The sequence below is a fragment of the Schistocerca nitens genome, chromosome 2 (genome assembly GCF_023898315.1).
Source record: "Schistocerca nitens isolate TAMUIC-IGC-003100 chromosome 2, iqSchNite1.1, whole genome shotgun sequence".
In the NCBI taxonomy this organism is placed as follows: domain Eukaryota; kingdom Metazoa; phylum Arthropoda; class Insecta; order Orthoptera; family Acrididae; genus Schistocerca; species Schistocerca nitens.
The window spans coordinates 910,778,133-910,795,338 of NC_064615.1; the positions used below are offsets into that span (position 1 = coordinate 910,778,133).

At 42.7% G+C, this 17,206-nt stretch overlaps 1 protein-coding gene across 1 annotated transcript; it reads right to left on the reverse strand.

Moving 5' to 3' along the window:
* Positions 1 to 2,546: 2,546 nt before the first annotated feature.
* Positions 2,547 to 3,170, reverse strand: LOC126235442 (uncharacterized). Its single transcript, XM_049944164.1, has one exon. The coding sequence runs from the start codon at positions 3,168 to 3,170 to the stop codon at positions 2,547 to 2,549; it is 624 nt and encodes a 207-aa protein (XP_049800121.1).
* Positions 3,171 to 17,206: the final 14,036 nt, after the last annotated feature.

A 17,206-nucleotide genomic window follows, 5' to 3' on the forward strand; every position in this document is an offset into this window, starting at 1 on the left:
AACAATTGAAGAGGAGCATGACGTGGCGTAGTTATTGAGAAGGTTTTACTTTCAAAATAGAACTTGTTGTGTCAGAAAAAATTTCAGAATCTACTAAAAAGCAGTCTACATTTTCTTAGAACACTATCCAAAAATTAGACTTAAACTTACGGTTCAGCACATCCAATTCAGGCTTCTGACGTTATGAGGGAAGTAGTAAACATGTACTTCAAAGGAAAGTTTCGGACTGATACCTGTCGATTTTCTTCACACTTATAGTATTTGGCCACTTCAGGGATATCTGTTCAACTTCCTAAAGTACTCGGATGGGAAAGAAACCGAATGATCTCATCGCCTTTGATTGATTGTATACGAGCGCTGTTGGGCATAAAACATTTCTAACGTTTTCGCAGGATGGCTTGCATCTCAGTACGGATCATGAACGTCTTCAATCCGAAGACTGGTTTGATACCACCCTCTGCACTGTGCATGATGTGCAAGTTTCTTCATCCCCGAATAACTACTACAACACACACCCGTTTGATCTGACCCGCTAACTGTATAAATCTCTTGGTCTCCCTCTACAATTTTGACCCACCACGCTTCCGTCCTATAACAAACTGTTGATTTCTTGATGCGTCACAATGCCTCCTTTCATACGATCCCTTCTTTTAGTGGAGTTGTGCCTAAAATTTCGTTTGGCCCCAATTCAGTTCAGTACCCTCTCATCCGATACATATTATACTATGCAGTGTTCATTACTCTTCTTTTCACACAGTCACCGCTAAATCCGTGCATAGCTCATGAATGTTGTGTTCACTAAGGGTATAGCGTGGTTCTCGCTAGTGGGAACTTGTTTCCATTTTTTTAATAAATAGCTTTCAGTGTTTGTTAGTTAATATTTCCAATTTATAATAACTCTATGACTGAATTAAAAGTGCATATAAATTGCTAAATCCGTGCATAGCTCATGAATGTTGTGTTCACTAAGGCTATAGCGTGGTTCTCGCTAGTGGCAATTTGTTTTCATTTTTTTAATAAATAGCTTTCAGTATTTGTTAGTTAATATTTCTAATTTATAATAAATGCTCAAAATAAAATGTATCGACAAGGTCAGAAACGAAGTGGTTCTGGAAAGAGCAGGTGAGAAGAGAAGCTTCTGGAGTTTCATTGTTAAAAGAAGAGTTCAATTTACAGGCCATCTATTAAGACATAAAGGACTCCTGAACACAATTATAGAGGGATATGTCGAGGGAAAAAGACCATGAGGAAGACCACAACTGAGGTACATGGATCAAATCTTGAAAGATGTGGGATGTAACACCTATAAAGAAATGAAGAGAAAAGCTGAAAGACGCACAGAATGGACACAAGCTGCCATTGTAGCTGTTGCAAACCAATCCTTGGATTGAGCACTACAGAAGAAGAAGATAAACTGCAAATAGCAGCAATTGCAGCACGGCCGTTGAAAATACGAGGCTTACACACTACGCGTTGAAATATCAGCTACACAATGAAAAATGCTCGAAATGCTTTGCAGTTAAGAGCCCTTTGAAATGTCCAGATCTTCGACGGCGATTTCTTTTCTCGGGGGAGAAATTGCATTGTTCTGCTTTAGGAAGTTAATGGCGGAGCAGTGAACTACAAATTGTATTAGCACGTAGATAGTCGAAGAGTGGTTCAAATGATTCAAATGGCTCTGAGCACTATGGGACTTAACATCTATGGTCATCAGTCCCCTAGAACGTATAACTACGTAAACCTGACTAACCTAAGGACATAACACACATCCATGCCCGAGGCGGGATTCGAACCTGCGACCGTAGCTGCCACGCGGTTCCAGACTGAAGCGCCTAGAACCGCTCGCCCACCCCGGCCGTTTCGAAGAGTGGCATTCAACATTTAAGGAATGTAATCAATGCAATATTTAGGTCATTTAACATAGCTGAACAAAAGCGTCTAGATTTACAAGCTGAGTCCGACTAAATTAGTCAAGCTTTCGACATCCATCTCCGTCTTCATCAGGAGTATAAAACAGTGACAACAGGGCTGGCATGGTGTTCCGATTATACAGGCAGGACAGCAGCGTCTGTAACTCTCCAGAGAGAGGGCAGATGTGGCGCATGCGCGGAAGATGAGTTGGGTAGCTCGTCGCAGTTTGCCACGGGATCAGTGATGTTAGGTAGCACGAAGATCTGGCAACACTTCGAATAAAACGCTTTAGTTTTTGATGGATGACTTCACCACCGTCATCAGGAGTAGAAAGAGCTCAGTGTTGACGCCGGCGCCTCGCGCCCCCTGACGTCACTGATACTGTGCCAGACAGGCGCAACTCGTCTTCCACTCATGCATCACTACGGCCCTGTCTGAAAGATTCGAGACGTTGCTATGGCGCCCATATAAGTGAAACACCGTACCAGCGCCACCGTTCGGCGACTTTTTTCTCATTTTTATGATGGCGGAGACAGCCGTCGGAAGCTCGAGTGTTTTATGCGAAGTGGCATGACTTATAAACCGAGAAGACTTTGTTCAGGCCTGCCGTCAAGAAGGCTCCGACAACACAGTGATCACAACGTAGCGATTTGTCCCAGAATAACCAGATAGGTGACGGTGGCACTGAGGACGGTTACCAGCAGGCGGCGGTCGACCGTGAGGAAGCCGGCGGCGGTGAAGGCGAGGCGAGGCGTGGCGGCCACCTGGCTCTGAAGCGCCGCCAGTTCCGCAGCCCCGGCGTGGCTTTCCACCGCCAGCGTCATCGCCGCGGACCGCTGCACCAGCACGAGCGCGCCCTCCGCCCGGTCACAGGTCGCCGAGCAGCACACTGCCAGTACCGACAGCCGCACGGCGTTCAGCGAGACCCAGAACAGCGACAGCCACACCGAGCGGTTGATGACGGAGGCGTGCGTCCGCTTCGGAACCGTGCACAGCACCAGGAGTCCGTAGGAGCTGTAGATGCCGCCCCAGAAGGCGTTCGCCACCGTCAGAGCCACGGTGGTGCCGAGGTGCCGCTGCAGCAGCTCTGCCGCCCGGTGGAGAGCAACGTGTGCGTGGCGGATCTGACGCAGCTCCACCCGACGGTCGTCCCACCGGATGCGATCCAGCAGCAGTTGGGAAAGGCGAGGACCTCCCCGCCCCGCTATGGCGACTGTGATACAGTTGTTCAACTCTCCGAACCTGACCCACACCTCCATGACTAGCACCACGACGTAGAATGTGACGAGGTTGTCTAGAAATCCAAAAACTGCGTGGAGAAACCTCAATACCACCGCTAACCACTGTGTGCTTGGACATATGTAACCGAGAAGTGCCACATATTCGCTGAGTACCAGAAGCAAAAACACACAAGTGAATGCTGCTCCTAGTACCTTCCTCCTCTTCACCTCTCCTTGCCCAACACATTTATCGAAGTAATCTAAAGCCACGAGGAAAAGTCTCAAATCTTTCAGCCTATATACAGTACTATCGACGAGAATCCACACCACTTTGGAGTAATGTACCAGCCTCACAGATATATCTATAAATATTACGATAATAGACCAATGACTATAAAGATGTAGCATACTATATATGTCCAAAACAGCGGTAACAATAACGATAAGCAACCAAGGATTTGAAGCTGACTTAGCACATTTACACAATCTGGAAGATACTCGTCTGCATGCCTTACATCGGCTTCTACATCTCATGGGCATTAACCCGACCGACTGCCACAAGAAACATAGTGGTTCCACCACAAGACGAAGACATCTGTCGGTCATTATGAGAAAAGAGCCGCTGCGGAACAATTTCTAGCCGAGATGGACTTCACTTCCGTGGAAACGAGTAAACAAATTATCTAATACGGCAACAATTGAACTACAGCTACTCTCTCAGTCGTCGTCGTCCGCGGACCGAGGAAAAGCATCTGTGATCAACCACCAGAGCAACACGCCCATTTAAAGCCGATGGAGCAGATGGGAGTTGCTACTAATGCGGCGGGATCCTAGAGCACTCAACTTAATTGAACTCATTCCATTCACGATATTGACTCTCTATACACCAGCCGCTTGTTTAAAAAGCGTCTCCTTTCATCGTTCAATATTATACTGTCAAACAACATTGTTATGGTATTACGAGTAACTGTTCGTATGTTTGGAGAACATTAACTAAGTGGGTGGACTGTAAAGGAAGACGAAAAACTTAATCATGAGTGAAAGCTAAGTTGCCGAGAACATCTTCACGGAAAACAGTCATCTTTTAGCTATGCCAGTAGCTAACGTTCACCAACAGGCTACCTACCTCTCGTCGGAATACGTAAGTGGTAATACACTACTGGCCATTAAAATTGCTACACGAAGAAGAAATGCAGATGATAAACGGATATTCATTGGACAGATATATTATACTAGAACTGACATGTGATTACATTTTCACGCAATTTGGGTGCATAGATCCTGAGAAATCAGTACCCAGAACAACCACCTCTGGCCTTAATAACAGCCTTGATAGCCTGGGCATTGAATCATACAGAGCTTGGATGGCGTGTACAGGTACAGCTGCCCATGCAGCTTCAACACGACACCACATTTCATCAAGAGTATTGCATGGCGTATTGTGACGAGCCAGTTGCTCGGCCACCATTGACCAGACGTTTTCAATTGGTGAGAGATCTGGAGAATGTGTTGGCCAGGGCAGTAGTCGAACATTTTCTGTATCCAGAAAGGTCTGTACAGGACCTGCAACATGCGGTCGTGCATTATCCTGCTGCAAGGTAGGGTTTCGACTGGATCGAATGAAGGTTAGAGCCACGGGTCGTAACACATCTGAAATGTAACGTCCACCGTTTCAAGTGCCGTCAATGCGAACAAGAGGTGACCGAGATGTGTAACCAATGTCACTCCATACCATCACGCCAGGTGATACGCCAGTATGGCGATGACGAATACACTCTTCCAATGTGTGTTCACCGCGATGTCGCCAAACACGGATGCGACCATCAGGATGCTGTAAATAGAACCTAGAGTCATCCGAAAAAATGACGTTTTGCTATTCGTGCACCCAGGTTCGTCGTTGAGTACACCAGCGCAGGCGATCCTGTCTATGATACAGCGTCAAGGGTAACCGCAGCCATGGTCTCCGAGCTGATAGTCCATGCTGCTGCAAACGTCGTCGAACTGTTCGTGCAGATGGTTGTTGTCTTGCAAACGTCCGCATCTGTTGACTCAGGGATCGAAACGTAGCTGCACGATCCGTTGCAGCCATGCGGATAAGATGCCTGTCATCTCGACTGTTAGTGATACGAGGCTGTTGGGATCCAGCACGGTGTTACGTATTACCCTCTTGAACCCACCGATTCCATATTCTGCTAACAGTCATCGTATCTCGACGAACGCGAGCAGCAATGTCGGGATACGATAAACCGCAATCGCGACAGGCTACAATCCGACCTTTATCAAAGTCAGAAACGTGATGGTACGCATTTCTCCTCCTTACACGAGGCATCACAAAAACGTTTCACCAGGCAACGCCGGTCAACTGCTGTTTGTGTACGAGAAATCGGTTGGAAACTTTCTTCATGTCAGCACCGGCGCCAACCTTGTGCGAATGCTCTGAAAAGCTAATCATTTGCACATCACAGTATCTTCTTCCTGTCGCCTAAATTTCGAGTCTGTAGCACGTCATATTCATGGTGTAGCAATTTTAATGGCTAGTAGTGTAAAATATTCGGATACGTTAATGTCTGCTTAATGTCAAGGCGAAAATTACTGTTCCAATAGGATGGACTTTACAGTGTCAGCAACTAAATCTTATTATTTTGTTATCCTTAGAGTAAACCACATGTATATCAATGACTTTTAGGTGACAACATTACTTGCAGTTCTCATACTTCCTCTTATTGTCACGTGCGGCTCAAAATACAATATACTCTGTTTAGATCGATTTTCTGTAGAAATATCAGTTACAGGTCTAACAGAATGTATCATTAGCACTTTAGAGGAAGATTTAAATCAGGACGTGACGCTCCAGATAAAACAAGGGTTTCGTATTTCGAAGGAGCTAGTGCTGAATCCAAGACTCAACAGTCATGTTCTTAGAGACTGAGGAGCATCATTTCAAAGAGGATTGGAAATAGGTCCTGGAACAAGGTTCCTGAGAGAAAGCAGAGGCAAGTTTGAACATAGACGCCCAAGGTCGGGATTTAATATTATTATTTCAAGAAACGAAATGAGAAAAATGTGATCTATATACCCCCCCCCCCCCCCGGCCCCTCCCCAATCCCCCAATACCTTACAACGACCATAAGGAATAAAAAAGGGAATTTATCTCTGAGTTTGGGATTACTAACCCACTGGAGAACCCAAAAATAATAATAATAATAACTGCTGCAAGAAAATCGCAGCAGAACTTTGTGTCAGTAAATGTAACCTCATTTGTTGCTTCATATTTAAAATTGTTTATCGAGGCGAAATCTTCTGCTGGACCAATTTAAATGACAATGGTAGAAGGGATGCTGCGTTAATACTGTTAATGTTCAGAACTGATCTGGAGATTCCCTGGTAATACATGATTTTACACGAGTTCCACACAATCGGCTTGAGTGTGTACTATTCGGGCACGACGTGAGTGTTACTGTGGTTTTTAAATGGCCATTCAGGACCTGCTAGGTAAGGATCTGATGTACATCTGATGTACATGGCACTTCTTAAGAGAGGTATGATGTGGTATTACTAGGGTAAGTAGAGCGTATATATCTATGCATCCAGTTATTTAGGGGACTAGAAGAATACGAACTAGACGTACAGCGATGCTGGACATTAACGCTGTAGGAGATGAAATCAAATTAAGTGACTAAAGTACTTTTGTGTGGGTGTGGAAATGAGTGTTGCAAGAGACGCACATAGTAGACAAACTGCTTGTAGTCACGAGTGGAAGACGTGACTGAGGCTCGGTGAGAGCGTGGAAGTTAATCCCTGATGTCTTTACGCATGTACTCTCATCCCATTCCTTCTTGTCTACGAATTCCACACGTTCCTCTCCTTGTTGAATCGTCAAAGAACTCCTCGTTCCATGTCAGTCACCCTCAAAAGAATGGTTCAAATGGCTCTGAGCACTATGGGACTTAACATCTATGGTCATCAGTCCCCTAGAACTTAGAACTACTTAAACCTAACTAACCTAAGGACAGCACACAACACCCAGAGTCACCCTCAACTTCAATATCCTTTTGTAGTATCAAGTATCAAACATTTCGATGTTCTTCACTTTCTGTCTTCGACACAAAGCTGTGTTCCAGGCCTACATTCTCAGAAATCTCTTCCTCAAATTAGGCAGATGGTTGCTACTAGGAAATATCTTTTGGCCAGTAATGCCCTCTTCGCCTGTGCTAGTCTGTCTGCTCTTCGTGTCACCCTTGCTCCGTCTGTCGTGTGTTAAACAGTTTCCAGGGTAGTAGACCTCCCTCATTTGGTCTACTTCGCGATCTCCAATTTTTGTTTTAACTGCTTATTACTCCTACTTACGACTTTCTTCGGTTTACTCTTAGTTCTTAGTGCGTGCTCATCAGACTGTTATGTCCGTTCAACAAATCCTGCAGTTCTTTCTCAGTTTTACGAAGGGGAGCAGTGTACCCATTAAACCTTATCATGATACCCTATCACCCTGGATTTTAATCCCACACCTGAACATCAATTCCGTTGTTGCTTCTTCTATGAATAGGTTGGAAAGTAGCAGCGAAAGACTGCACCGATATCTAATATAATCCGAGCACCTCGTTCTAGGCCTTCCAGTCTTATTGTCCTCTCTTGGTTCTTGTTGCATATTACCGTCTTGCACCTATTTTCCTCAGAGTTTCGCACACTGCATGACTTGTCATTGCTGATCGCAGGTCAAAAAATCCTGTGAACACGTCCTGATGTTTCTTAAGACTTGTTTCCATTATCAGGTGCAACTTCAGAACAGCCTGTAGGGTGTTTTATCTTTCCTAAAGCCAAACTGATAGTCATTCCATGCTTCCATTTTCTTCTAGTCTGTTAGTCTAAAAAGTCTAGAGACTGTATTAATAAAAAATGTAGAAAAATTAAGATAGTCGATTATTCGTCAAAGTGTTGATTCGTCATATGATTTTTTTCGTTTTATACAGTAGTGTAATAGTAATGATAACACGAAGAGTCATCACCCATGTTTCTATCTATCGCTTGTGCCTTATCCCGCAGTTAGCAGGGTCAGCCATCGTTAATCGGAATTGGAATGTTAATGGTTAAGGGGTGGCTGGATGCCCTTCCTGCCGCCACCCCGTACTCCCCCGGGATGGAATTAGTGTACCCCAACTGTCTGCGTCGAGTGTAATTCATGGAATAGTGAGAATGTGTTCGTATGTCTGCGCGCCGTGTAACTGAGGCGGAACGTGGGGACCAGCCCAGTATTCACCTAACGGGATGTGGAAAACCACCTAAAAACCACATCCAGGCTGGCCGTCACATCGGCCCTCGTCGTTAATCCGCCGGGCGGATTCGATCCGAGGCCAGCGCGCCTACCCGAGTCCAGGAAGCAGCGCGTTAGCGCTCTCGGCCACCCTGGCGGGTCAGTCATCACCCATGTTTCCCACGTAATAATTTCCACTTTTTGCATTTAAGTTGTGTCACATCAGGTGTCCATAGTAGTAGGTCACTGGGCATATGGGCAGGAATTTCAGAGACATCAGCATCAGGACTTCCTTATCTTCCAAGGACATATCAGGAATCCGACCATGCTCAGGCAACTGTGCTAGTTAAGTTTCTCTGAAATCAGCTTCAGTACTTCTTTGTCTGGAATCTCAACAGGCCACAGTCACAAGGTCCATACCAGATATCCAGACACTATGGTCTCCTCCGTTAGACATTGCTGTTGCCTTCTCGCTTTTTGTGGGAGCGAGATTGGACTGAAGTCTGCACACTCGTGCAACCTGTCATGGCTGACCCACAGTACCTCCGAGTACTGGAAATGCGATGCGCCACCCCGGGACCCCCCCCCCCTCCCCTCGGGCCCACTTGGATGCTATTTGCATGCAATTCAGTTTCCCCAGCGCTGTACTGGGCAGAAGCCTGTGATCGTGACGTCACGAGAATCATTTAATATGTAAAACGCTTAACGCTAATGTAAGCCCCATTCGTAATTCGACCAGTTCAAAGGTCTAGGGCTCATGTGTCACCTGATGAAATGCTTTCATCAAACAACGAAGAATTTCATAAGTCTGTTTGTTATAAACGTCTTACAGACAAATGTACTCACAACTTCCTGCATCAAGAATGTAAAAGCGGGATAGTGGAAGACAATACGTCTGTAGATAGGAGGAATACTGTTCAACAGATAATGGCAATGCAGCAGACAGTCAGGAAGATGTATTACCTAATTGGGTCCACCAGTACGTCATGCCGTATATGTTGGAAAAGTAGACTCTTCTTAAAATGAATATCTAGAATCCAAAAATACAAAAAGCGCCCGAAATTTCAGTAAATATTCATCCATTTACAATAATAATAATGTTTGTGTGACGTTATATCTGAAGAGATTATTGTGTTACTATTACAGCACTGCCAGAGCTACTGAAGGATCAGAAAAAGAGGTACCCACTGCAGCAGCAACAGATCGCGACCAGGTGGAATATTATACATCGAGGTGACAAAAATCGGAGGATAGCGATATGCACATATACAGTTGGCGACAGTATCACGTATAGATGATAGAAAATGGCAATGGATAGGCAGAGCCGTCACTTGTACTCAGATGATTCATGTGAAAATGTTTATGACTTGGTTATGGCTGCACGATCGGAATCAACAAATTTATGAATGCGGAATGGCAGTTGGAGCTGGACACATGGGACACGTCGTTTCGGAAATCGTATGCAAATTCTATATGCCAAGATCTACAGTGTCAATAGTGTGCCGAGAACACCAAATTTCAAGCATTACCTCTTACCATAGACAACACATTGGTAGATGGCCTTCACTTAACTAACGAGAGAAGCGTTTTTGCGTAGAGTCGTCGATCCTGACAGATAAGCAGATAAGCAATACTGCAGAAATCAGGGGGGGGGGGGGATGTACGACGAAAGTATTCGTTAGAACAGTGCGACGAAATTTGGCGTTAATAGTCTGTGACAGCAGACGACCGGCGCGACTGCCTTTGTTAACAACACGACATTGCCTGCAGCGCCTCCTCTCTCGGGCTTACGACTATAGTGGCTTGACTCTAGACTACTGGAAAACCGTGACATGGTTAGTTGGGTCCTGATTTTCTAAATGCAGTTGTGTCGCAGAGCTCACAAAGTCATGGACCCAGGTTTTCAACAGAGCACTGTGCAATCTGGTGGTGGCTCCATAATGATGAGGGCTCTGTTTACATGGAGTGGATCCTCTGTTCCAACTGTACCGTTCATTGAAGTGAAAATGGTTATCTTCGGCTACCTGGAGACCATTTGCAGTCATTCATGGAGTTCATGTTCCCAAGCAATGAAGGAATTTTTGTGGATCACAAATGGCCATGTCACTGGACCACAATTGTTCGCAAATGATTTAAAGACCGTTCTGGACAGTTCGAGCGAATGATTAGGCAACCCATATCAACCCAAATGAATCCCATCGAACATTCACAGGACATGCTCGAGAGGTGCACAAAATCCTGCATCAGCAACACATACGCAGTTGTAGACAGCTGTAGAGCATCGTGGCTCAATATTTATACAGGGGACTTCTGATGACTTGTTGAGTCCATGCCACGTCGAACTGCTGCACTACACCGGGCAAAAGGAGGTCCGACACGATATTCGGAGGTATCCCACGACTTTTGTCACTTCGATCTAATAACCTTCATGAACTGACAGGAGAAGTAACGAGTAGTATATACATTTAGAGGGATCGATAAATAGCTCACCCATTAGTGAGAGAACTTTCAAAGGGTAAGGGTGTTAAGATGTATATCACCCATCCCTTCTGCCAGGCAGTGTAAATAATAACGCCGATGGTGATGAATAGGAATTAGGAGGAAAAAGAAACGTGCTTAACGAATAATTTCTTTTCCTTGCACCTGAAGTGAAAATCCTTCCAGGAACAGGCACCTGAGGTGGCGATAATGTTGCTCAGTCAAACCTACAGTTTGAACTTCAGTGGCTGTAAGCATGTCAGTGTTGGTATGATATCGAATCGAGGGCTCTGCCCAATGGTAGTATTTGAAAACCCTTGCTTTAGTGACGTCATAGTAATATTATCCGTGGATGAATGATGTCCACTACACAATGTGTCGATGCATATTTCAACCTTATTCCACGGAAACGTTTACTCTCTGTCGGTGATAATGGATAATCATACGTTCTCTATAGGAGATTTCCCTGGAACTGTTAAAATATTTAACAACATAGAGAGCATATATCTACATGAGCAGACTTTTAGGAGTTTAATATATCCAGCATACACAATACTACGTGAGCCAGAATGTCGTCTAAGGTGGAGTCATTTGTCCGTCGATTCCACGAGACATCAAGGAGTAATCTGTTGCAGTTAACTCTCCCAACTCTCAACCATCAGAAGAAACCATAGCTTAACTCTGTGATGGATATTGTACAATGATGGTGGTCTAAATTCATGATTCGACATTACCAGATGTGAGCACAAAACTACAATCTTTGTCTGTGTTTTCCTTAGAAAAAAAAATCAAATGTTTGCTTGATGAAGTCTAAATAGTGCACAATACGAAAGTAAAGTTTAATACGCATTTCAAATACTTATCCTATTTGTTCTAACAATAAAAAGTCTCTATCAATTGTCTGCCGCCATCTTAACAATTATCTCAGCGGCAAATTCAAATTACGCAACTCTGCAGACATAAATGCCGAAGGTAATACAAATGTGTAAAAATAAATGTGCTCCGGTGGTCCCGAACTCATTTTAATGAAAATAATTCGAATCAGATTGGTTCTTTAAAAACAGTGCTCATAGCACGATCCTTATAACAAACTTTTCTAGCTGCTGTATGGAGCCGAAATCAATTAAGCACGATTTGCGAAGAATATTGTTTCAGGTAACATACGTCAGTGTTGTGCGCGGCTGATGTTCGGTGGTTTTAATGAACAATTTGCTAAAGATAACTGTTTCATCATAAGCAATAGTTGTATAGAATCTGTTGTATGAACTGTGATTAAGTGACACTTACACAACTTACAGACAACACTTTAACACGACGTTAACCGTGAGTTCTTTAGCAACTTGACCAAATCTTTATCTGGGAGAAAAATTATTTAGTAATTACTCAATGTAATAAATAAGATTATCATTTTTATTTACAAATTAACAAAATACCAAACCACCGAATAACACAGCGAACACCACACTGACGCCCAACGTGGGGCCACCAGTGCACATTTATTCATTTTAATAATTGAAACTCTGATGTAATACAGGTGCGGGGTACCAAAACAAGCTATTAATCATTGTTTATTTACTTATCTGCGCTGGTGCGAGACACACAAGTAACTTCATATAAGCAGTGCAGTCCACAACTCTCAATCAACTCAGGTAGGAACACATGTTCATGTTCAGTAATTACACAGCAGCACACGATTAACAAACGCTGTGGGATTAAAATTAGTACCTGCAGCCATAAGTAGTAATAATTGAATATTCTGGCTGCTAGAATGATATTTTTAAGTGTTATTTGTGTATAAGTGTTAGTTATAAGATCATTTAGTGTCAAATGGCTCTGAGCACTATGGGACTCAACTGCTGTGGTCATAAGTCCCCTAGAACTTAGAACTACTTAAACCTAACTAACCTAAGGACAGCACACAACACCCAGCCATCACGAGGCAGAGAAAATCCCTGACCCCGCCGGGAATCGAACCCGGGAACCCGGGCGTGGGAAGTGAGAACGCTACCGCACGACCACGAGATGCGGGCTAGTGTCAATTGGTGCTTGTCAGTGATTTATATATTTGTTGTGCTATACTGGTGATAGAATGGTTAAACATAAGAATCAGATTAAACCGAATGAGCATACTGATGCAGAGATGACATCAGAGTCACAGGTAGAACAATCTACCCATACTTCTGTCGAATTATTAGAAAATTTAATTATGAATGATAATTTAGTAACTGCTGTCCCGAGTGATAGTAAAACTGAGGAGTTGCCAAAACAAATTGACACTCCTGCATTCAACCAGTTAGGAATTAATGACACTATATCTTCTGGGCAAGGGGCAGAAGTTAGCAATGCTCAAGCTGTGTCGATACAGGATATGCTAACAGCAGTTTTTGAAAATTTTACTATTAAAGAGCAGGAGCGTGAAAGACAACGTCAGCAGGAAAAGGAAAAACGTAGACAGGAAAAGCTTTTAAAAAAACAGCAACAAGAGCTCAGGGCCCAAGAAAAGGAAAAGAAATTTATGGAAAATATAAACAATTTTTTTCTGGAAAGAGATAAAGAAATTGTCCGTAGCATAAATCAAGTGTTGGTCGATCGTGATAAAGCTATTACTACCAATTTTAAGCAGGAGATCGATGCAGTAAAGACCACTATTGAACCGTTAACAAACATTCCAGTTCAGGTCAATAGCCTTCAAACTGAAGTAGATAGACTAGAGAACCAATTCAAAGCTTTGGCTACCGCTGTGGAAACAATGCAGGAGGACATTCCCTCGGAAATCCGAAAGCAAGTCCGAACAGAAGTAGCCGGGGTGCTGAGCTCTGAAAATCGAAACTTTGAAAATCTGACAGTATGCAGTAATGACAACACTGGTACTGACAGGCCAAAGACCGCAGATAATCTAACGGCGAATTTTAATGCACCACAAAGAAGACCTAATTTTGGTAATCAACCGATATTACCAGGGTAAAATGTGACACCAAGGAACAATAATAGTGGAATAGAATGTACTTGTAATAAACTAACCACACCACCTGCGAATGATAGCAATTCCATGCACTTAACTACTTTGATGCATGAAGAAAGCCTGATTAAGCATAGACAGTTTCAAATGTTTAACGAAGAAAGCAAGAAAAACATACATCCCGTAGTTTTCATTCGAAACTTCAAAAGTGTTCTTCCAAGAAGAACAGAAAATACAGTTTGTGGTTTCACATATTTCCGGTGATGCGTCGACCTGGGCATTAAATGCAGAAGAAACTTGCAAGACTTTCCACGACTTTGAGAAGGCGTTCCTTGATCAATTCTGGTCAGCGTCTACTCAAGAGCGACTCCGTCAAGTTGTTTAAAATGCATAAATGTAGAATCCGAAGTCAAGTTCCTTAAGGAAGTACTTTGAAAAATATATTAGCATGACCCGGTACTGGGATGAGCCAGTAACCACCAGATACTTATTGCGAGTGTTAAAAGCTAGATTACCCATACATATTAGAGAAAAATTATTTAATGTTACAGACACCGATCTGAAAGAATTTCTGTCTGTAATTAATTCTCTGGATCTAGTGCAAGAAGATGCCAGAAAAAATTCTGACGTGATCAGCAATAATAATAGTCCTAATAGAAAAAATTCATGGAATGGAAATAATGGAAATAGGGGGGAAGATAGTCCAAAGGAAATTAAAAGTAAAGCGTATAGTAACGGAAAATACAATAATAATAGTAGTAGTAGGAATCCATAGAATCAAAATTTTAGTTATCCTAATAATAGTAACAGTAATTATCTAAAGGCCGAAGAACACCAACAACAGAATGGTAATCAGAGGCAGTACCACAATGAAAACCCAAAAAATAACAATAGCAACCGAAAGAGACGAAATGACAACAGGTCAGACAGTCCATATAAAGACAAGCCTAAAAATATGCGGGGTGACAATGCATATTGGCGACAGCAAGGGCCAAGTCATTGGCAGCCGCAGAAAAATTCTATCAATTCAGATCAGCCAATAAATTATGTACAGGCTATACCTATACCAAGCAATCAATATCCACCGTGGTGGGATCCAAGCAGGCCTCCTCCGACTGAAAAATCACAAAATATTAGAATAGTGGAGATACCTTCGGAAGCAAAACAAAACACTCAGAAGCCAACAAACTAATTTCGGTCCCTGTAGGCCTTCGCCAGGTGACCGAGGCCAACAATGAAGGCAATAGGTCGACGGAACAAAAAATAAGCATGATACGCTATCAGGATGGCAGCAGGATCGAAAATGAGCTATATCAGGAACCTGCTGTCTTTGATAAGCCACAAAGGGAAAATAGCCAAGCAAGTGTCACCGGAGCTGTGAATGGTGTAACAACTACTATTCTGCTTGACACAGGTGCGAATGTATCAGTTATGAACACCCAGTTTTTCAAGAAGGCATCGGAGATAAGAAGACTGCCGATTTTGCCGGTTCCAAATTTTAAGGTTATAGGGGCATTGGGAAAAAAGGCACAGAGTATAAAATACCAGACACAGGTGGAAGTTTCCTTGGGGAATGATCGCTTATCATGCACGTTCCTACTAATGGATAACTTGTCAGTACCGGTGCTTCTGAGTCTTGAGTTCCTTCGGGAAAGGGAAGCTGTAATTGATCTCGTCCGTGGGACATGTGCACTTAAGTACCAACAGCGACCCATAACATTAATGCTGAATCGGGAGTTCGGTGCGAACCTTCCGCTGATGAGAAACGGAAGTTGTTAGTGTTGGATCATAAGCACCCACAGATGTGTCACAAAAATCGAAATAACGATGCAGCCAGCAACGTGAGTGACATCGTCACAACAATAGAAGAGAAAGTACAGGAGGCAACTTGCATTAATGCTTCAGAGGCAAGACAATCAACAGAATTATTATCCAGATACCTCGAAGGATTCATTGAACGCCCTGGAATCACAAAAGATTACCAGTGTAATATGAAAGTATATCCGCACAAGACCCATTGCAGAGCATCTTACTCGGTCCCCTGGACTAAGAAAAACGAAGTGAATATACAAAGGAGCAATCAGAAGTGCAAGTGCACTATCCCATAACTGTAAATATAACGCTTATGTCAAAATAATTAGCAGTAATAATGTGATAATATTATGTATGTATTAGTTTATAAGCTTTTATGTCAAGTATTACACTGTAATGTTCTTTAATTATTTGAACAAGGAATAGAGAATCCCCATAATAAATGTATTTTTCTTTAAAAGGGATCGATAACTTGATAAACACTTGAGTGTTATTGCATTAAATGTGAGGAATTTTACCTTTCTATACGTTGGATAGAAATGATTAAAATGCTTAAATAATATATTTGTTCGTGTGTAAGAATGGATAAATCAAAAATATTTTCATAAGATCGAGTCATGTAGTCCCACATAAGTAGCGAGTGTTGGTGGTGTGTTAGCTGTGAGACTGTGTGAAAAAAGAAAACAACATGCTTTCGCCACTAGTCAGGCGAAGTCTGAATGTGTACTGATTTACGTACACGGTTTTATTACGAAGTCATTTAAAATGCTCTTATGAGCAACATTCCGGTTAGATAAACCGAACATGGACATCTGTCCCAAAAACATGGTAAATAACAATCCCAATAAATAAAAATAAAAAATAGAAATAAATAAATATATGTATCTGTAATAAAAATGGAAATGTACTGTTATCTGGACAGTTCAGTAGTGATCTCATGGTCAAGATAATGTAGCAGATTCTGAAAGGTTTATATTGTCTCACATCTATGAGCCAGCGTAAAATTTTAAATTTTGTTATTCAGTCTTGGTAATATGAACTTACGTGCAAGTGTACCAGAACTCAGTGTCATTTGCATATAGATTGCCTGTTAAGTACTATGGAAAACTACTGACATCAATCAGAACAGTGAAACGTGTTAAGAAACTAATGGACGCGTGAACAACTGTGATTTATATTGTGAATGATGATGAACAGTGATAAAAACTGTGATCACGTAACCTTATGAACGCTCTTGGAGTGTCAAGGTTAGCAGCAACGCTATGAACGTTGAGTACTGTTGACTGTATTAATAATTAACTGGAACTGATGACCTTTAGTAGTTTGATACGAAGCGTCTTCACGTGCCAAATTTAATGTGACAGACTGTACAGCCAGTCGCGCGGCAAAACTATAATGCAACGTTGGCTACGCAGCGCGTCGCGAAAATATTTACATTCCGCTTAAGTACACTACGGACACTTGTATGATTAACGGTGCAGTGTTCAAAATGTGCATATTGTGATAAAATTACATGTGAACCACTACATAGTGTTGAACAGTGTCAAAATACAGAACATACTCCAAAAACAGTCTAAT

Excerpts from the sequence above, each read along its gene's own strand:
- LOC126235442 (XM_049944164.1), bottom strand. The coding sequence starts at position 3,170 with ATGGAGGTGTGGGTCAGGTTCGGAGAGTTGAACAACTGTATCACAGTC.